The sequence below is a fragment of the Hyla sarda genome, chromosome 5, assembly GCF_029499605.1.
Source record: "Hyla sarda isolate aHylSar1 chromosome 5, aHylSar1.hap1, whole genome shotgun sequence".
NCBI lineage: Eukaryota > Metazoa > Chordata > Amphibia > Anura > Hylidae > Hyla > Hyla sarda.
Genome location: NC_079193.1, coordinates 125,011,397 through 125,033,007, shown reverse-complemented (window position 1 = coordinate 125,033,007; position 21,611 = coordinate 125,011,397). Strand labels below are relative to the sequence as shown.

The following is a 21,611-nucleotide window of genomic DNA, read 5'->3' as shown; positions in this document are numbered from 1 at the left end:
GGGTCAATAGTTCAAGACTGAAGCTGTAAACCATTGGAAAAACTGCTGCTATTCAGCTAAGGATATAAAAACATGTAAACTCGATTGTTAGCTTAAAGGGGTACTCCGCCCCTAGACATCTTATCCCCTATCCAAAGGATAGGGGATAAGATGTCAGATCGCCGGGACCGGGATCAGTACTGCACAGAGCGAGTTCACTCTGCGTGTAATGACGGGCAATACAGGGGCCGGAGCATAGTTACATCACGGCTCCGCCCCTCGTGACGTCACAGCCTGTCCCCTCAATACAAGTCTATGGTAGGGGGCGTGGCGGTCGTCAAGCCCCCTGCCATAGACTTGCATTAAGGGGACGGGCCGTGATGTCATGTGGGGCAGAGCCATGACGTCACGCTGCTCAGGCCCCTGTATCGCCCGTCATTACGCACAGAGCGAACTCGCTCTGTGCAGTAATGATAGCGCGGTGCCGCAGCGGCGATCCCGGCGGTCCCCAGCAGTGGGACTCCGGTGATCTGACATCTTATCCCCTATCCTTTGGATAGGGGATAAGATGTCAAGGGGCGGAGTACCCCTTTAACCCCTTAACGACGCAGGACGTATATTTACGTCCTGCGCCGGCTCCCGCGATATGAAGCGGGATCGCGCCGCGATCCCGCATCATATCGCGTGGGTCCCGGCGCTAATCAACGGCCGGGACCCGCGGCTAATACCACACATCGCCGATCGCGGCGATGTGCGGTATTAACCCTTTAGAAGCGGCGGTCAAAGCGGACCGCCGCTTCTAAAGTGAAACTGAAAGTATCCCGGCTGCTCAGTCGGGCTGTTCGGGACCGCCGCGGTGAAATCGCGGCGTCCCGAACAGCTGATCGGACACCGGGAGGGCTCTTACCTGCCTCCTCGGTGTCCGATCGACGAATGACTGCTCCGTGTCTGAGATCCAGGCAGGAGCAGTCAAGCGTCGATAATGCTGATCACAGGCGTGTTAATACACGCCTGTGATCAGGATGAGAGATCAGTGTGTGCAGTGTTATAGGTCCCTATGGGACCTATAACACTGCAAAAAAAAAGTTAAAAAAAAGTGTTAATAAAGGTCATTTAACCCCTTCCCTAATAAAAGTTTGAATCACCCCCCTTTTCCCATAAGAAAAATAAAACAGTGTAAAAAAAAATAAAAATAAACATATGTGGTATCGCCGCGTGCGTAAATGTCCGAACTATAAAAATATATCATTAATTAAGCCGTACGGTCAATGGCGTACGCGCAAAAAAATTCCAAAGTCCAAAAAAGCGTATTTTGGTAACTTTTTATAACATTAAAAAATGAATAAAAAGTTATCAAAAAGTCAGATCAAAACAAAAATCATACCAATAAAAACTTCAGATCACGGCGCAAAAAATGAGTCCTCATACCGCCCCGTACGTGGAAAAATAAAAAAGTTATAGGGGTCAGAAGATGACATTTTTAAACGTATAAATTTTCCTGCATGTAGTTATGATTTTTTCCAGAAGTGCGACAAAATCAAACCTATATAAGTAGGGTATCATTTTAACCGTATGGACCTACAGAATAATGATAAGGTGTAATTTTTACCGAAATATGCACTGTGTAGAAACGGAAGCCCCCAAAAGTTACAAAATGGCGTTTTTTTTTTCGATTTTGTCGCACAATGATTTTTTTTTCCGTTTCGCCGTGCATTTTTGGGTAAAATGACTAATGTCACTGCAAAGTAGAATTGGCGACGCAAAAAATAAGCTATAATATGGATTTTTAGGTGGAAAATTGAAAGGGTTATGATTTTTTAAAGGTAAGGAGGAAAAAACGAAAGTGCAAAAACGGAAAAACCCTGAGTCCTTAAGGGGTTAAACTTTAAACATGACTATGGAATTCTACTAGGGAAATCATGTTTTATAATAAATGCCCCTTTCTGGATCCTCCCACTGCCCTATCTTCAGCAGCAGATCAGCACACAAACTGTTCAATACAGTAGACTGTTGGCTTCCCAGCCAGTAGTCCTGTGGTAATGACATGCATGTTGCCTTTCTTTCCTTCAAGGAATATATAAAATACATTTGCATATTAAAACAGAGGAGTCGGGGAGTCGGAAGTACAAAAAACTGTGGAGTCGGAACATTTATCGACTCCACAGCCCTGAACAAAAGCGCCTCTGATTGGACCTGAGAACCCCTCTGAGCACGCACAGCACTATTTGGTGAGGAATTTGCGCGCTAGGAAGAAATCCCCGCTGGCCATGGGTCTGTGAAGAGCCCGCGGCCGCATGTTGGGATAATGGCGCCCGCTCCCAGCCCTGATCGCATATGTGAAAGAGGAAGGGAGTGGGTAAACACACCGCCGGCAGCTCTCCATGCTGCCGATGGAAGAACTGTGTCAGGGGCGCGAGGTGCAGCCGGGCTGAAGTCAGCACTTGCATGAAGTGAAAGTCAGCAGCCGCGGCTGCTGTGGGAAGGAGCTGGGGAAAAGAATTCCAGCGTCTGTAAAGACCAAGGCACTAGACAGTCCTACACCACTGCATATTCCCCAATCCCTTTGTAAAGGAGGGCTCACAGACCCTCCTGGCCAGGCCCCTATCAGTGAAAGAACTACCCAGGTGAATAAAGAGTGGGCAAAAACTGGGGGTCTCCAGAGGTTGCTAACCTGTAAGAAAAAGGGGGAAAATACTCACCTCATTCCTGAAGAACTTACCTAATGAACTCTTCCTCCTTAAGACATTAAGCTAAAACTGATTAGCTCAGATGCCTGTGGGCGGGTATACCCTGCTGGGAGGAGCCGACTTTTCTTGTTGTCATAGTGTCAAGCCTCCTAGAGACAGCAGCATATACCCATGGTCTGTGTCCCCCAATGGAGCCGATAGAGAAATGCAATTTTTTCTTCACTTTTGTCGCACAATGATTTTTTTTTTGTTTCGACGCACATTTTTGGGTAAAATGACTGATGTCATTACAAAGTAGAATTGGTGGTGCAAAAAAAAATAAAAAGCCATCATATGGGTCTGTAGGTGCAAAATTCAAAGGGTTATGATTTTTAAAAGGTGAGGAGGAAAAAACGAAGGTGCAAAAACGGAAAAACACCCATGTCCCCAAGGGGTGAAAAAGCTTTAGCCTTCCAGTACTTATCAGCTGCTGTATACTACTGAGTAAGTTGTGCAGCACTGTGCTCAGACTGGAAAGAACTATACATCTTTCTCTTTAGCATAAAGTAGCAGATAAGTACTAGAAGGTTTAAGATTTTTTAATTTACAAATTTGGTACATTTTCTGGCACCAGTTAATTTGGATTTTTTCCCCCACCGGAGTACCCCTTTAACCCCTTCATGACCTGGCTAGTTTTGCCCATTATGACCCAGACCGTTTTTTTCAAATCTGAAATGTGTCTCTCCATACGATAACTTTGAACTGGTTTTACTGAGCAATCTGATTTTGAGATTTGAGGGGCCTGTATGCTAGAAACTCCAATAAATTGCCCCATTTTAAAAACGACACTACCTAAAGTGTTCTGAATGACATATACAATGTTTATTAACTCTTTTGGTGGTTTACAAGATTTAAGCAAAGTGAAGGGACATTTTTAAATTTCAATAATTTTTTGCATTTTTCTTAAAATGTTTTTGTAATATGGAAGGTATTAACAAAAAAACTCAAAGTTATATGTATTTCCCCAATTCTACAGATTTTATAAATATCTCATATGTGCTTCTAGTGTGCTCCCTGACTCAGACATGAGTCATGATGAAGCACCTAGTGGATTTTGACACCTCGTTTTTCTTAGGATATTTTTCAGTGACCACCATGACACCAGTACAGTAAAGTAAAAAATAAAATAAAAAAACACAAAATACCACATTTTGAAAACTACACTACCTCAGTGAATTTATTTATGGGGGTAGAGAGCATTTTGACACCACAGGTGTTTGAGGTTGAGGTTTAATGTTGAAAGTTTTTAACATTAGGCCGTGAAAATAAAATTTATCATTTTTACGCACAAATTGCACATTTAGCACAAAATGGCTCATTTTCACAAAGGACACAAGAATAATAGTACCCCAAACTTTGTTACCCAACTTGTCCTGAACACACTAGTACCCCATTTGTGGCATGTTATCTTCTGACTGGGCAGACGGCAGGGCATAGGAGAGAGATAGCACCAAGCCCAAATTCAGGTATACTTTGGTTACATTTATAGCATTGTGCTTTTATTGAAGAGGCTTAGGCTGCATTCACACCTCGTTTTTGCAATATGGTTGCCGTATTCGGTTTGATTTAAAAAACCGTATCGAACCGTATTGCAAACCATATACATAGACATTTCATTGTAAACCGTATGCCAACCGTAGCATCAGGTTGTGTACGTTTTGAATCATTTACAGTTGTGTACGGTTTTTAACTGCACACCAAACCCTAGTCTACTACGGTTTTGTGTCCCGGTCAAAAACCGTATCCAACCTGTATACGGTTATTTTAAAATGAAGTTCTATGGTAACCGTATGTGCATACGGTTACATCCGGTTTGCACAATACGGTTTTTCATTTTTTTCTTTTTTTGGGGGGAAATTCAATAAAAAAAAGAAGAACTTTATTTAAAATGTTGACAAACTTTAAAACCGTATATATTTTTTTTCAAGAAAAACGTATTAAAACGTATGTATACGTATACAGTTTAAAAACGTGAGGAGGCACATATGGTTGCATACGTTTCGGTCCGTTTCAGTGACTTACGTTTTTTTCAACAGAAACTGGATACGGCAACAGTATTGCAAAAACGAGATGTGAATGCAGCCTTAGAGGTGTAAAAATTGTGGAAACCCCAGAGGAGTGGCCCCATTTTCGAACCAAAACCCCTCAAAAGGGAGTAGTGAGCATTTTGATCCAACAGAGGTTTTCCAAAAGCTAATGCTCGCTCAGATACTGTATGCCATTTAAGTCCTTAATACGTTGTGCTTAACTTGCACCACTGAAGACTTACACCCTAGGAATTGTTATGTGGGTTCTCCTGGGTATGGCAATACCCAATATGTGGCATGGTCTATGCAGCCTGGGCCCATGGCAGGGCTCAGAATTGGAGGACTGTACAAGGCCTATTGGAGTACAAAGTTTGCTGGAACACTTTTGGGGCACAAAGTTAATTTTTCAGATCCTCTATGGAACCAGTACTGTAGAAAGCGCAGAGAAGTTATTCCATTTTAGAATCTACACCCCTCAAGAAATTCTTTTAGGTAGGTAGTGAGCATTTTGATCCAACATTTGCTCTTGGGGATTGTGCAAAGGGAAAATTGTGATTGCAGATACACCATTTAAGTGCCAAATATGTTGTGCTTAGCTTACACAGATTTGCTGGAATGGTTTTGGGGTAAAACAAAAAAAGTTAGCAGCATAATGAACCACAGATTTTGCTGGAATTGTTTTGGTGTACTATGAAAATATTTTGTGGTATACTGTACCACAGATATTACGGAATTGTTTTAGGGTCCAACGAAAAAATGAGCAGCATAATGGACCACAGATTTTGCTGGAATGGTTTTGGGGTAAAATTAAAAGGATTAATGGAATGGTTTATGGGTGCCAAATTGATGTTGGATTTTAAATGTGGGGATGTATGGTAACTGCAGATAATGGGGATAAAAAGGTGATAGCAGGTTTAATAAAAGATACATTTAGTAATTTAGCGATTTGTGGAACTCTTTGAAACAATCTTTTATGCACAGGCCAGGATAATTGGGGCAAGTTTCACAGTGGAAAGTGATGTCCTTTCTGATTCCATTTTATTAGCAGACAAAAAAAAAAAAAAAAACAGACGCCAACTCCTATCACCTAACCCAGACATCCTTCAAGAACCTATACACATATATTTCCCCTAGTGTAGTTTTTATGCTATGCAATGTATATAGAAATGTTATAGCTCTAAGAACATTTGATATGTGATTGTAACCCAGCAAAGTGTCAGGGACCTATGGGACCCCACCAGAGTCTCCTCTATATAAGCCCTGGGAGGAGTCTCTTCACGCTATTGCTTCTCATGCTGTATGCTGAGTAGCAGTACAGTCTAGTCTAGTCCTAGGTGTGTGTCCGGAGTCTAGAGGAGACCTAAAGTCTGTCAAGCAGCCACAAGTCTACAAGTCCACTACCCCCAGGTCCAAGTCAGAGCCTGGTAAGCTACAAACAGGGTATAGTCAGTCAAGTAAAAAAGTTAACCTGTCTTCAGTCAGCGTGGCCTGCATCAAAATTGTCCAAGTCCACTACAAGTCCCAGCAAGCCCTAAGGTCTCAGAAGTCACTGGTTACCTCCGTGGCCTGGCTAAGCTGTATAGACTGTTCCACCTGTCTACTCAGTACTGTTGTACGTAACTTGGCGTCTGAGTCATCATTGCTCCCGTGCCTAGCCCAGTATCCAGCCGTATTGAGGATAAACCATGCCCTGGCATCACAAATACAAGGGGTTAATGCCATCTTCCCCTAGGGTAATTCCATCTGCCCTGCATCACACCCTCTACCACAATATAAACTAGAATATTGAATGCTTTGGTACAAACTAGAATTTACTGCTAATTAAAAATGAATGTCAGTTAAAACTGGTTTAAAGTAGAGAAAATTAGTTTTAACATAGAAAGTGAGGCACCTGATGATGCAAAGGTATTATTAGATGACTCAGAGGAAATATTAGCTGGTATGTATTGTTGAATTTGTTTGCTGCCCTGTCAGGCAGCCTTCCTGGGGTGTCCTCTGGGCCCCTCTGCACCTGTTCCCCTTGTGTAGTTGTTTTTATGCTATGTAATGTATATAGAAATGTTATAGCTTTAACCCCTTAAGGACCGGGGTTTTTTCCGTTTTTGCATTTTCGTTTTTTGCCCCTTGCCTTTAAAAAATCATAACTAATAAATTTTGCACCTAAAAATCCATATGATTGCTTGTTTTTTTTGCGCCACCAATTCTACTTTGTAATGGCGTCAGTCATTTTGCCCAAAAATCTACAGTGAAACAGAAAAAAATATCATTGTGCGACAAAATTGAAAAAAAAAAAACGCCGTTTTGTAACTTTTGGGGGCTTCCGTTTCTATGTAGTAAATTTTTCGGTAAAAATGACACCTTATCTTTATTCTGTAGGTCCATACGATTAAAATGATACCCTCCTTATATAGGTTTGATTTTGTCGTACTTCTGGAAAAAATCATAACTACATGCAGGAAAATTAATAAGTTTAAAATTGTCATCTATATTCTGACCCCTATAACTTTTTTATTTTTCCGTGTATGGGGCGGTATGAGGGCTCATTTTTTGTGCTGTGATCTGAAGTTTTTAACGGTACCATTTTTGCATTGATAGGACTTATTGATCGCTTTTTATTCATTTTTAAATGATATAAAAAGTGACCAAAAATGCACTATTTTGGACTTTGGAATATTTTTGCGCGCACGCCATTGACCGAGCGGTTTAATTAATGATATATTTTTATAATTCGGACATTTCCGCATGTGGCGATACCACATATGTTTATTTACACTGTGTTTTTTTTATTTTTTAATATTCACTTTTTTTTTTTTTCACTTTTTTTTTGCAGTGTTATAGCTCCCATAGGGACCTATAACACTGCACACACTGATCTTTATCATTGATCACTGGTTTCTCATAGGAAACCAGTGATCGATGATTCTGCAGCATGACTGCTCATGCCTGGATCTCAGGCACTGAGCAGTCATTCGGCGATCGGACAGCGTGGAGGCAGGTACGGGCCCTCCCGCTGTCCTGTAAGCTGTTCGGGATGCCGCGATTTCGCTGCAGCTATCCTGAACAGCCCACTGAGTTAACCGGCATGGTTTCACTTTCACTTTTAGCGCTGCGCACTATTAGCGGTGAGTCCTGGCTTCACTATGATGCCGGGCCCGCCGTTATATCACGGGAGCAGGACCAAGGACGTACCTGTACGTCCTTGGTCCTTAAGGGGTTAAGAACAGTTGTCAGGTGGTTAAACATTTGTCATGTGATTGTAACCCAGCGAGGTGTCAGTGACCATGTGATCTAGGGGTGACCTATAGGTTTATGACCCAGCCCATTTTTTCAAATCTGACATGTGTCTCTTTATGTGGCAACTGTGGAATGCTTTTACTGAGCAAAGAGATTCTGAGGTTGTTTTTTCATGATATATAGTACTTCTTAATAGTAGTAATTTTTGTTGTTACATGCAGCGGTTTTCACATTTTTCTAGATTTCAAATTCTATACTTGTAAGAGAAATAGTCATGCTAAATAAATCTAGTTATTAGAGATGTCCCAATAGCATTTTTTAAGACCGAGTACAAGTAAATATACTTTTTTTTTTACGTACTTGCCGATACCAATTACCGATACTAGTTTTAAATGTCATGCAACAGTTTTTTTTATTGGAAAAAGAGTGCGTTTTCATGATGTTTTTATTAGGGTGGACCTTCCCTGGGTAGGGCTGCGCAGAAGGTCCCGGTGACCCTTCCAGAGGTCTCTGTAACTGTACCCTGGGTCTACCTTACCCGGGTAAAGCAATGTGGAAGGGGTAGGATAGATTGAAAGCATCCTGTACTCCAAAGTTGACACCGGACGGTGCCAGCACTCATAATAGACCCACTTCCAGAGAGGGGGACTAGGAAGCCCCAGTGCCCGGGCCAGAGTGATCCCTTTCTGGGTACACTTGTCTAGGAGGTCCCACTTGAAACCTCCAGAGGGACTTGTAAAAATCCCAGAGGCCTCGTTCTCTGCAGAGGGACAAGGCAGCCCATGTACCTGGGCCAAAGTGCACCTTTCCTGGGTAGGCCTCTCCAGAGGGGCTTGTAAAAATCCAGGAGGCCTGGTTCTCTGCTGGGGGACCAGGCACCCGTATTAACCAGGTCTGGGTCCCCCCTCCAGGACACACTTGTGTGGAAGAGGTAGGTAAGATGTAAAGTATGCAGCACCTTAAAGTCACCACGCTTCATATGGTTCCACATCCAGAGAAGGGGGTCTAGGCAGTGCCAGTGCTCGGGCCAGAGTGCACTGTTCCTCCCTTCCTGGGTACACTTGTCTGGGAGATCCCCGGTGAAACCCCCAGAGGGACTTGTAAAAATCCCAGAGGTCTGGCTCTCTGCAGGGAGACAAGGCTGCCAAGGTACCTGGGCCAGAGTGAACCTTTCCTGAGTAGGCCTGTGTGAAAGAGGTCGTGTAGATGGAGAGCATGCAGTACCCCAAAATGCTCTGAATGGTCACACTTCAGTGACCAGGACCTTTCCCAGGTAGGCCTGTGCTGAAGGTCCGAGGTGAGACCTCCAGAGGGACTTTTAAAAATCCCAGAGACTAATAAAAATCCCTGATTCCCTGCAGAAGGACAAGGCGGCCCCAGTGCCTGAGCCGGTCCCTGGTCGACGTCAGGTGGCCGTCTAGTTTTCACAAAGGCATTCAGTCAAAACTAGTTTTCACTGAGGAAAACCAGTTTTAAATTTAACACACACACACCTTATAAAAACAAAAAAATTATATATATATATATATATATATATATATATATATATATATATATACACACACACATATATTAGGGATTGACCAATATTGTTTTTTTAGGGCCGATACCGATAATCGGTGCAGGTTAGGGCGGATAGCCGATAACTTATACCGATATTCCGGTATAAGTTATCGGCTATTTAACCCCCTGCGACACCGCTGCAGATCATTGATTTAAAGCGGGCGCTTTAAATCAATGATCTGCAGTGGCTTTTGCGGGGCCATAGGCCGCCGCCGCCACCCGCTTCTCTCCCCCTACCTGTCAGGGTGGTCCGGGCCATCCATCCTTCTTTCCTGTAGTGTCCGGGGGCGTTCCGGGTGAAGAGTGAACCGGTCCGGGCGGTCCTTCTTCTCCGGCGGTCATGTTCTCCACTCCGGGCAGGCTCCGGCCTAGTACGCTGCATAGACGCCGCTGCGCAGTGATGCCCGTGCGCAGCGACGCACCTGACATTGCGGCGTAGCGGCGTCTATGCAGTGTACTAGGCCGGAGCCTGCCCGGAGTGGAGAAGATGACCCCCGGAGGAGGACAGCCCGGACCGGTTCACCCTCCACCCGGAACACCCCCAGACACTACAGGAAGGAAGGATGGATGGCCCGGACCACCCCCATTACGGGTAAGTTTAATTTTTTTATTGACTCGGAGGGTGGGGGAGAGGCCCGACCGGTATAGCGGTATGGGCAAAAATCCATACCGGTACACCGCCCAGCGGTACTGGGTCCGTCCTCAGTAGTCAGGACGGACCCAGGAGGTCCGAAATGCGTCTAGTCGTTCAGCAGATTAGGCCAATAGACGCTACTACAAGCACTACAGCAACCAGCTCAACCTCGAGGCAAAGACAAATACAGAGGATTATCACAGTGTGACCGTGACCTCACATGCGCTCAACACCACGAGGAGAAGCTCATTCATAGCCACAGCCGCAGGGAGCCGCTACACCACTAGAGCGAGGACAGACAGCTTACCACTACCGGAGCAGGGAAGGACTTCGCCGAGGCACCGGAGGTATAGGGTAAGAGGTACATAGTACCACCGCTATTCTCCCCTTACCTGCAAAATTCAGCCTTGCAGCCGCTGGAGCCTCCCAGACTGCGGCCCACTGTGGGACTGCTCTCACACGGCCTCCTCGCTCTGCACATTACCAACGCGGTCGCAGTACCGTGATCCTATTCCCCGGCGATCGGCTTAGACTTTGCAAGTTGTCAGCGCGGGCACATCACCGCGATCATATCCCCCGCTGTCGGCTGGCACATTGTATATTGGGAGTCACGCCCGCAACATTATTGGACTGTTACTTTGTTTCTGCTGTCGCAGTACCGCTGCTACTTCTACACAGTGGATATTATATATATGGCTATTATATCGTCGCTTGAACTGTGGTGAACTGTTACACGGTCGGAGCACCGAGATTATATATGTAACACAGTTTTGATTAGTGCTTAAGTCTATGGACTCTGCTGATTATTTGCTTACTACTGTCAATTTTTACTTTTGTTTTATTGTAAATACTGGAAAGTATAAGTGCTAGGGCCCAGCAGGTCGGCAAAATATGACATACATATATGTCATGGGTCAGGAAGGGGTTAAGACTTATAGTCTTATGCAGGAATAGGCTTACTTACATGGTTTAGAGCACTGTTGATCTGAGGCTTTGGTTTGTATTTCAAGTTTGGTCTCTGTGACCAGAAAAATGGAATTGATCCACGAGTCTGCAAAAGAAAACAAAAATATACAGCAATTAGTTTTGCACTCTATGTAGAGCAAAGCATTAGGTAAATCTATAGTTGGTATAAGAGCCCTGTGCAGGACTGTTTTCTTAATCCCACTCCCAATGAATTTCTGCTCCCACAACGTGTCCAATCCCGTTGACTGCTGCATTGGGTGTCAAATGCCACCTGATCCTGCATACATCCTGTCACATAATGTCTCACCTAGTTGTACCATACTCCGGAATGGCATATCTGCTTATAGCTGTATCACTGTATTGCACAGGCATACTTCAGAAATTATATAACATCCTCTGTAATGGTGGCATGTGCCATTCAGGAGCCTAGGAAAGCTGAGTGAAAGTCTGACAAAGTAATGATTATTACCCTGTAATCATTATAGGCTCTGACTGTCACACACAGCTACAAACAGATATGCCATTTAGGAGCATGGAAAAGACGGGTGAGGCCCTCCCCTAGCTTTTATATGCTCCTGAATGGCATATCTGCACCCTTTGGTACAACAGAAAAGTATATCTGCACCCTTTGGTACTACAGAAAAGACCAGGTACATAGCCAAGGTGGCGGTGTACCTGGTCTTACTGATGGAAGCCCTTCTAATCCTATCCCTTAGGGTAATGTGACAGTAGTGTGTGTGCTATGTACCACCACACCTAAGCCTAAACGCTTTCTAACAGGATGCAGAGTAAAACGAAATAAGATAAAGTAGTTTCATGTTTTTGCCAGGACAGAAAACATATGGAGGGATCTGTTTCTTGGTGTGGGACTGCACAGATATCCACAGATATAGATCCTCCACTTGTCTGCAATCTACCTAATACTGCCTGCAAGTATTTCAACAGGTCCTGCGGTATCCCAATCCAGTCCACTAGTTGGTATGTAAGCAGAAATCTGATAAAGTTTAGGTAGGGACCATCAGCATGCACCACACACAACAATTTACCCCCCCTTTCCGCTCTCTTGATTTAACCCCCAAAGATGTCATATGGCTATTCAGATACCTGTCTGCTTATACAGAATTATTGCTAAAGTTAATGGAATTGTGTATGTTGCAAGGTACCTATCTTCACTTCCGCAGTGTGGTGGGTTCTTTCTGCGATAATTAGGATCCAGCTATTCTATACCAGCACCCTGATGTTGCATTTCTCGGTCCTCCATCCCAAAGTTCTTCCCTTCTCAAGAAGCCTGCACACACTGGCCCTGAGTTATCAAACTGTGTGAGAGAAAAAACTGGAGAGATTTTTTTCACATAAACCAATCACAGCTCAGCTTTTGTGTTACCAGAACTCATTAGCCGAGCTGCGATTTGTAAAATCTCTCCAGTTTTTCTCTCACAGTTTGATAAATCCGGGCCACTGAGTCTGATACAGACAACTTCTGTACAGCTTCAACAGACTTATAATTTAACATTGTCTTTGAGACAAAAATCTGAATCCATTATTCCCAGTTACATTACTTGCAAAACTTATTAAGATACCTTTCCCAAATGTTATGGCAATTCCAATTGCAAGGGTATTCTAGACGCAAAATTAATGAAGGAATTTACGCCACTTTCGTGATGGTATTATGTTTAAGCCCTATCGTTATCATACTGTCAAAAAGTCCTGCCGGTTTACATAATGGTAAGAACATTCTTCCTTATGAACCCAGTGCTGCTGTTAGAACAGTTGTGTATCTACATATTTACTTCTGTATACAACATCAGCTTGGTGCCCTCACACAGTGGCACTGGTTACCAAGGTTATTGAGATGCCACATGCAGAGATCATGCTTATTCTGTGACTGGCTTGTGTCATCATTAATTAATGTTAAATTTGTTCTCATTCAAATTTACCTTGTCGCTCTTTCTGACGTGGAGTCTATAAACTGGACTTAAGTTTAAGACTCCATGTCGTAAGGGTTACTCCGGCAATAAACATCTTATCCCCCAGCAGTGGTGTCCGGAACACAGAAGCTTGGAGCTTCAGTTTGCGTGATATCACACCACACCCCCTTCATTCATGTCTATGGGAAGGGGCGTGACGGCTACATACTAGCCGTCACTCCCCCTCCCATAGACCTGAATGGAGGGGGCGTGGCAGCTGTAGTGTAGTGGGGTGCTGCACCGGAGATAAGATGTTTATCGCCGAAGTACCCCTTTAAGAATGAACCCACAGAGCACTTTACTATATTCCATTTGGATTAATTTTTAACTATTCATCGGCTCTATTATGCTTATCTCAGAGGTAATGAGTTTACACAATATATTGTTTTATCCGAATTCTAATGCTACACCTGGATTAATTTAGTATTTTATTTACATAAGGCTGATATATTTATTGGTTTGGCCATATCAGTGGTAACTAATTCTGGGTCAGTCAAGTCACGTCACAATTTTGAGTAATTTTATTTGTATAATTATGTCCATTTTAGAGTTCTTTTTCAAAATTGTCAGTTTGGGAGTAGCAACAGAAATGGCGGACTATAATTAGCCAGTCCCTAGTAATAGTCAGCGTACAGCAGGGGTGAAGTTCGTGGTGTCTAATCAGTGGCATCTGGCACAGGAGGTTTAACTGGTTAACGACCAAGGACCTGTATACACGTCCTTATGCCGTTGACGGTATATGGCGCTGGATCCCGACTCAAGACCGCACCATACCGGCCTGCACTCAGCTGATTCTTGTAGCTGAGGGCCGGCGTTAATAGCCGACATGCGGCGATCGCAGCTGGCAGCTATTAACCCTTAAGATTGCCGCTGTCAAAGCCGACAGCAGCATCTAAAGGGACCTTTAAACACTCCCTGGTGGTCAAAGTCGGGTGGATCCCCCCCTCCCCCCACAGTGCAATCATCGTCCATTGCTCTGAGATTAATAAAACTTGGCATGAGCAGGCTTTATCAATCGAGTGCAGAGAACACAGATCAATGTACAGGGTGGGCCATTTATATGGATACACCTTAATAAAATAGGAATGGTTGGTGATATTAACTTCCTGTTTGTGGCACATTAGTATATGTGAGGGGGGAAACTTTTCAAGATGGGTGGTGACCATGGCAGCCATTTTGAAGTCTGACATTTTGATTCCAACTTTTGTTTTTTCAATAGGAAGAGGGTCATGTGACACATCAAACTTATTTGGAATTTCACAAGAAAAACAATGATGTGATTGGTTTTAACGTAACTTTATTCTTTCATGAGTTATTTACAAGTTTCTGACCACTTATAAAATGTGTTCAATGTGCTGCCCATTGTGTTGGATTGTCAATGCAACCCTCTTTTCCCACTCTTCACACACTGATAGCAAAACCGCAAGAGAAATGCTAGCACAGGCTTCCAGTATCCGTAGTTTCAGGTGCTGCACATCTCGTATCTTCACAGCATAGACAACTGCCTTCAGATGACCCCAAAGATAAAAGTCTAAGGGGGTCAGATCGGGAGACCTTGGGGGCCATTCTACTGGCCCATGATGACCAATCCACTTTCCAGGAAACTGTTCATCTACACCCATAATGTGGTGGTGCACCATCTTGCTGGAAAAACTCAGGGAACATCCCAGCTTCAGTGCATAAAAAGGGAAACACATCATCATGTAGCAATTTCACATATCCAGTGGCCTTGAGGTTTCCATTGATGAAGAATGGCCCCACTATCTTTCTACCCCATATACCACACCATACCATCAATTTGCAGCACCTGAAACTACGGATACTGGAAGCCTGTGCTCGCATTTCTCCTGCAGTGTTGCTGTCAGTGTGTGAAGAGTGGGAGAAGAGGGTTGCATTGACAGCCCAACACAATGGGCAGCACATTGAACAAATTTTATAAGTGTTCAGAAACTTGTTAATAACTCAAAGACTATTGATAGGATTCAGATTATTGGGCAGACTAGATGGGCCAAATGGTTCTTATCTGCCGACACATTCTAGGTTTCTATGTTTCTAAGAAATAATAAAGTTATGTTAAAACCAAGCACATAATTGTTTTTCTTGTGAAATTCCCAATAAGTTTGATGTGTCACTTGACCCTCTTCCTATTGAAAAAAACAAAAGTTGGAATCAAAATGTCAGACTTCAAAATGGCTGCCATGGTCACCACCCATGTTGAAAAGTTTCCCCCCTCACATATATTAATGTGCCACAAACAGGAAGTTAATATCACCAACCATTCCTATTTTATTAAGGTATATCCATATAAATGGCCCACTCTGTATAAGTATTTTGGATTGCTTCTTTTTAGCTAAGTATATATTTATTGAAAATTTTTCAATAAATATTGATATTTATAAAATATTTTTCAAAACAAAGAGAGACAAAAAGGAGACATCCATAGAAACATGGCATAAAGACAGGAATAAAAAAAAATTGCACCACTAACAGGTAGGGGAAGGCGTATCCCTGCCTAAGAAACACAGTACAATATAAAGGGAATCATCGAATTAGGCAGACAAAAACTAAGAATACAGTCTGGTACAATTCCAATGGTATGGATGAAATATAATGAAGAAGAAGAAAACATTGGAAGGAAGACAGGCCAGGGAAAAGACAGAAAGGAAAACAGAGAGGTAAGTAGGGGAAGAGAGAAGTGGCTTACCTTGCAGACTAGAGTTACATTACTGGACATGTAGGGTGATCTTATCTGGGGGTAAGAGTGGCAATGGCAGGTAGAAGAAGTCCAAAATATAATATCCCGCAATGCAAAATCAGGAGAAGCCATGTAGGCTAGCCAGGGGGAACCAACCAATTTGGCGAGGTCATGTCTGGAGTCCGCCAGGAGTCCTTTCATGCGGCAAACAGGAGAGACCTTGTTATGCCAGGATGAAAAATTCGGGGGGGTTGTCATAGACTTCCAGAGTTGAGGAATCACTGACCTGGCAGCTATCAGATGGAAAGTGTGCCAGTTTGGAGGGCAGCTGAGGTGTAGGGTGAGGGAGAATAGACAGAAAGGTCGTTGTCAGGCATTTAACAATAGGGAGGGAGGTCAGGCGAGTAATGACAGTAAAGACTTTAGACCAAAAAGACCGGACAAGTAAGCCATATGTGGGACATGGTTCCTTCCAATCGACCGCAGCACCAACATACATCAGGGACTGATGGGTACATGCGGGACAAAAGAGCTGAAACCCTATACCACCTAGTGAGGATTTTATAATTGGTTTCCTATGCTTTGCAAGAGGATTTGTGGCAGAGAGATAAAGCACATTCCCAGTTCCCATTCGATAAAGGGCATTGCAGTTAATTTTCCCAAGATAGGTGAAAAGGAAGCGGGTTCGAAAAACCAATGTCTGAGATAAGGCTATATAGTGTACTAACCATGTGGCAACACAAAGTCTCAAATTTACTGAGGGAGCGGTGGAGAACAAGATTGTGTTTATAAGAATTAAAAACATGAAGTAACTTGTTATACTGGAAGATGTGTAAGGTAGAACACAGGGAATCACCCATAAATGTCTGAAAAGGATTACAGTTAATAGGGAACGGAAAGACGGCCCATCATCACGTGTGAAGCACATGAACGTGCGCAAGGAATGAGCCGGGGGGAAGGCTGTATTACCATGTAAAGGAGTGAGTGGGCAATCAGCTGAATATAGATGCAAGTGGTGTAAGTATGAGGTATGTGCTTTGAGTATTGAATTCAAAGTTGGGGGCATGATATCCCACTGTCGAAAGGCAGAAGGGGGGAGTCGACACCCATAGCATGGACCTGGGGTCAACACCGCAGGCTCAACTCTCAAGGGTCCTCCATTGTTTGTCATGTTTGCTGTGAAAACAGTCAAGCATGCGTGTGAGAACTGCAGACAGGTTGTAGGAGAGACAATCCGGTAAGGCCAGTCCATCCTCCATCTTTCGCCGATGTAGGACATGTCTGGCTACCCTTGGACGTCGATGAGCCCTGATGAAGTTCAACTGAAGCACAGAGACCTCCCTGAAGAAGGAACGGGGAACATGTGTAAGGATCCTAGAAAAAAGATAATGGCGGCGCAGGAGCACGTTCATTTTAAAGATATTGATCCGCCTTAATCAGGAGAAGTCCCTGGGCTCCCATCTAGCTAAGTCTGATCTCAGCGAGTGCTGGAAGGGGAGGGGGAAGTTGACGCTAAAAGAATTCGACAGGACAGAGGGAACCTGAATTTCTAGATATTTTAATGAGGTCCTTTGCCATTTAAAGGGATAAGACTATTTTAGTAATTGAACTACTTGGGACGGAAGAGTAATATTTAAAGCTTCACTCTTTGAGGGATTCAGTTTGTAATCACTGTAATTGGAGAAGTGACGTAGAGTTGCAAGAAGGGAAGGTAATGTAGTAACGGGTGAGGAGATGTATAAAAGGATATCATCCGCAAATGACGAACATTTGTAATGGTTAGGAGGCATCAAAAGACCCCTGATATCTGGGTTTTGATGGATGGCCACCAGTAAATGTTCCATACAGAGAACAGGAGTGGAGATAAAGGGCATCCCTGCCTCGTATCCTTACAGATGTCAAATGGGACATATAGTCGCCCATTCAAATGAATCTGGTCCGTTCAAATGAATCTTGGGGGTGTGAGGGCCATTATATGTTGCCACATCAGAGGACCAGGTCATATTTGTACTAGGGTAGCCATTAAGAACTCCCAGTCCACCCAGTCAAAAGCTTCCTCTGCGTCGAAAGAAAGAAGAAAAAGCGGTATTTGGCATTTGGAAGCAAAATGTATTGTAGAGAAAGCTTGCAGAGTGTTATTTCTGGCTTCTCTTCAGTGGATAAAGGAGGACATATTAGGTGCTTATCTTTTAGCGATAAGCTTCGTAACTAGCTTAGCATCTGAGTTGATTAAATATATTGGACGATAACTGGGACAAAGAAGGGGGGTCTTTCCCTTCTTTAGGGATAACTGTAATGAATGCCCTTAAAAAGGACTGAGGCAATGGGGAATCACCTGAGACATCATTGAAAGCTGTAAGAAGCAGAGCCGTCAGATCAGTCTTGAGAACCTTGTAGAATTTGGCAGTATAGCCGTCAGGTCCTGTGCTTTTGCCAGCAGGTAGTGAGAAAATAGCAATATCTAGTTCTTCAGGGAAAAACGGCTGCTCAAGAGCCTCAATATTGTCTAAGGAGAGGTTCGGGAGGGCTGTTTCTACTATATATTGTTCAAACAACGGGAAGGAGTGATTCGCGGAGGAGCGCGCAGGAGGTTTCGGTAGATTATAAAGATCAGTATAATAGTGTCTGAACGCTTCCAGAATGTCGGGGGTAAGATGGGTAACCGGACCGGAATGAGGTTGGATGGCAGTAACAAAAAGGGAAGACTTTTTTCCTCTTAGGGCATTTGCTAAAAGTCGGACCAACATGTTAACCCATTCATAAAAGTGCTTACCTGTGATCTGTTTGCAATATCTATGTTTCTTATTAAGGAGCTCTTAAAGATCATGTCAGACTCTAATAAGGTCACGAAAAACCCCATCCTGTTGGAGTTGTTGAAAGAGGTTTGCTACCTTAGTTGACGCCGCCTTCTTAAGTCTCGCCCCGTGTTTTATGAACACACCCCACAGGACACATTTAATCACTTGCCATTTTACCAGAGGTGAGGAGGGGTCATTGGAGTGGTGTTGTATAAAATTAGAGATGGTCATTTGGAGGTACTGCAAGCATAGAGAAACAAGCAGCAGGGACTCATTAAGCTTCCAAGAGACTTGGGGTTTGACAAAGGAAGGGAGCATGAAGGTGCCCACAACAGGTGTGTGGTCGGATAAAGTAACTACTATCTCTACAAAGCAGAAGGCAGGTAAAAGAAAATGGGAACAAAAGATATAGTCAATGCAGCTATAGGACTGTCTAGGGTGTGAATAGAAGGTGTAGTCCTGATCTTGTGGATGTAGTTCCCACACATCAGTTAGTTAGAGAAGGTGAAGCTTCTGTCTCAGGGCTCGTAGCTTACTGTGAAATAGAGAGGAATGACCTGAGGAGGTGTCTATAGTTGGGAATAGGGGGAGGTTAAAGTCACCACAAAGTAGTATGGGACCTGTCGCAAAGGCTGAAAGGGCTTCTAGGGTTTTAAGTAGGAACGGGACTCTATTGTGATTGGGAGCATAAATAGAAGCTATGGTAAACTTCTGACCAGACAAGTTGCAATTAGCAAAAGTATAGCAGGCTTCAGGATCGATTGAAGAGGAGAGGACAGTGATCGGGAGGGATCTATGGAAGGCTAGGTATACCTCTTTCGTCCTAGCTTCAGGGTTAATGCTATGAAGCCAAGATGTATAGTATCTATTAGTAAGTGTAGGGAGATGACCTGTTATAAAGTGTGTTTCTTGCAAAGCCCGGATTTGTATTCTCATTTTGTCTTGAGAGTACAAAATCTGTGCACGCTTCTCAGGAGTATTAAAGCCCTTAACATTAAGGGGTGCAATACATATGTCAGCCACCATGGGGAATGTTGAAAATGGCACAAGACTCATCACTCAAGCAAAGGACCAGTATGTCATCCAGTCGTCAAGGCAGGAAGGTCAAGCTAAGTAGAGGTCTACAAAACAAAAAACAAAACAGTGGGTAGACAGAAAAGGATTGTGATGCAGCAACCACACAGACACGGGTGCACAGGGACTAAGAAGAGAGATCATAAGGGCCAAGGACATTGCCAGAACCAGTCTGGCGTCAAAACTAAGTGGGGTAACATGAAAGGCGTGCCAAAAGAGGGTCACCAGAAATAACAAAGGTAACATCCACAGGAGAAATAAACACAGGCTACCGACAGGGCCAATTGGAAACTAAGGGGGCATTATGTGGGAGGAATGCTCATATGATATGGAAAAAACAGGAATGGTTCGGGCTGACCGCCCAATGATATCAAATGGGTGGGGGGCAGATCCAGCTAAAATGACAATGGTATTCTAATAACGAGAAACAGAATACAGACATAAAAAGGTAGTAAAATAATAGTGAGGCAACTCCGTAATAAGAAAACCTCTTAACTATGAGAGGGTACGTATTAGAAGTAGTGCTACACAGCAACTTAAATTAACATACCAGAGATATACATTAATGTGACATCCTGGGCATCAGTTACAAAAGTACAGGTCAGCAGGAGAACTGGTATGTAGAGCAGACATCGGCAGGCAATGCAAAGTAGAGTTCCACAACAGTTCAGTGAGACACTGTTCAGGTCTTGCGCTTTGCTCTTTCAAGAAGAGGGTCAGCAGACAGTGGTCCGGTGGAGAGCGACAGATCTGGGGCAGTGTAGATCTAAGTGAGAGGGAAAGAAACATATTTTCCCATTCCGGCAAAGAAACTGGGGGTAGCTTGAGTATCGAGAGGAAGACAGGCAAGTCCTCTTGTTGAGAGAGAGTAGACATTGTCGCTCCATGTCTCGCTATGAGTGAAAACGGAAAGCCCCATCTGTAGACGATCTGTGCATTTTGAAGCAATTGTAAGAGCTGCAGCTGGTGCCGCAACTATGGAAAGTCAGCCGACTGCAGCGGGGTGGCAACATTTACTTGCACCGCTCAGTGCGGTGATGGAGAACCCGCCATGGGCAGAGGTGAAGTGGCAAGTCGGGTCTCGGGCTCAGGGACTGGTGTCTGACAGTCCGAGGCTCCTGAGTTCACTGCAGCCATAATGGAGGCAGCAGGACTTCCAGATATGTGCCTGGAGGGAGACACAACAGGTATCTGCTTCGTTTTGGTGCAGGATCTGCCACACATTACCAAGTTAAGCGCCCGTTATAACCCTGGCCCGGCGGGAGCTTTCACATTGCGCCTCCTCTCTCCAGCGCACCAAGCCATGCCCCCTTTTTTAGCTATTTTTTGTAATCCGTCAAAAATTATTCAGTAGGGGTGCCACGCAATATATATATATATATATATATATATATATATATATATATATATTTTTTTTTTTTTTTGCGATGGGTGTCCCGAGCCGTAAAAGGTTTGGGACCACTGGTCTACAGTATCAATCAAAGTTTCATAATTATAACTAACATATGTACGGCAGGAAGCATTAAGTAACTTTGAAGGAGGGAGCACAGGAGCAGCGCTTGCTTCACAGCAGTAAAGTGCAGACTGCTGTAGATGAGGTAACGTGGCAGTGGAGGGTCCCGTTACCAGCTTCCAGCTGTCTGCCCTACTCTCCAGTAATGCAGCCCAGGTGAGCTCACTGTTTATTGCTAAGCAATAGCTTAGCATTAAACAGTGAATGCAATCTAATGATTTTCAATTCATATTTCAATTCCAAACTGAGAAGTTACAAGTATGACTAAGATTGCTTGGACAATCGAAAGGTGTCAATTTTCTCTTTGCCTTATGTGAACTGATCTGGAGAAGGTCTGTATGGAGGAGTGGGCCAAAATCCCTGCTGCAGCATGTGCAAACCTGGTCAAGAACTACAGGAAACATTTGATTTCTGTAATTGCAAACAAAGGTTTCT

The 21,611-nt window shown here is 43.7% G+C and overlaps 1 protein-coding gene across 4 annotated transcripts in view; it reads right to left on the bottom strand.

Annotated features, from left to right (window-relative positions):
* Positions 1-21,611, bottom strand: part of SACM1L (SAC1 like phosphatidylinositide phosphatase) — a 647,794-nt gene that overhangs the window by 256,082 nt on the left and 370,101 nt on the right. For all 4 annotated transcript variants that reach the window (XM_056520232.1, XM_056520231.1, XM_056520230.1 and 1 more), the window contains one exon: positions 11,128-11,214. In XM_056520232.1, coding sequence (XP_056376207.1) covers positions 11,128-11,214 — 87 coding nt within the window. The remainder of the gene's footprint in view (positions 1-11,127; positions 11,215-21,611) is intronic.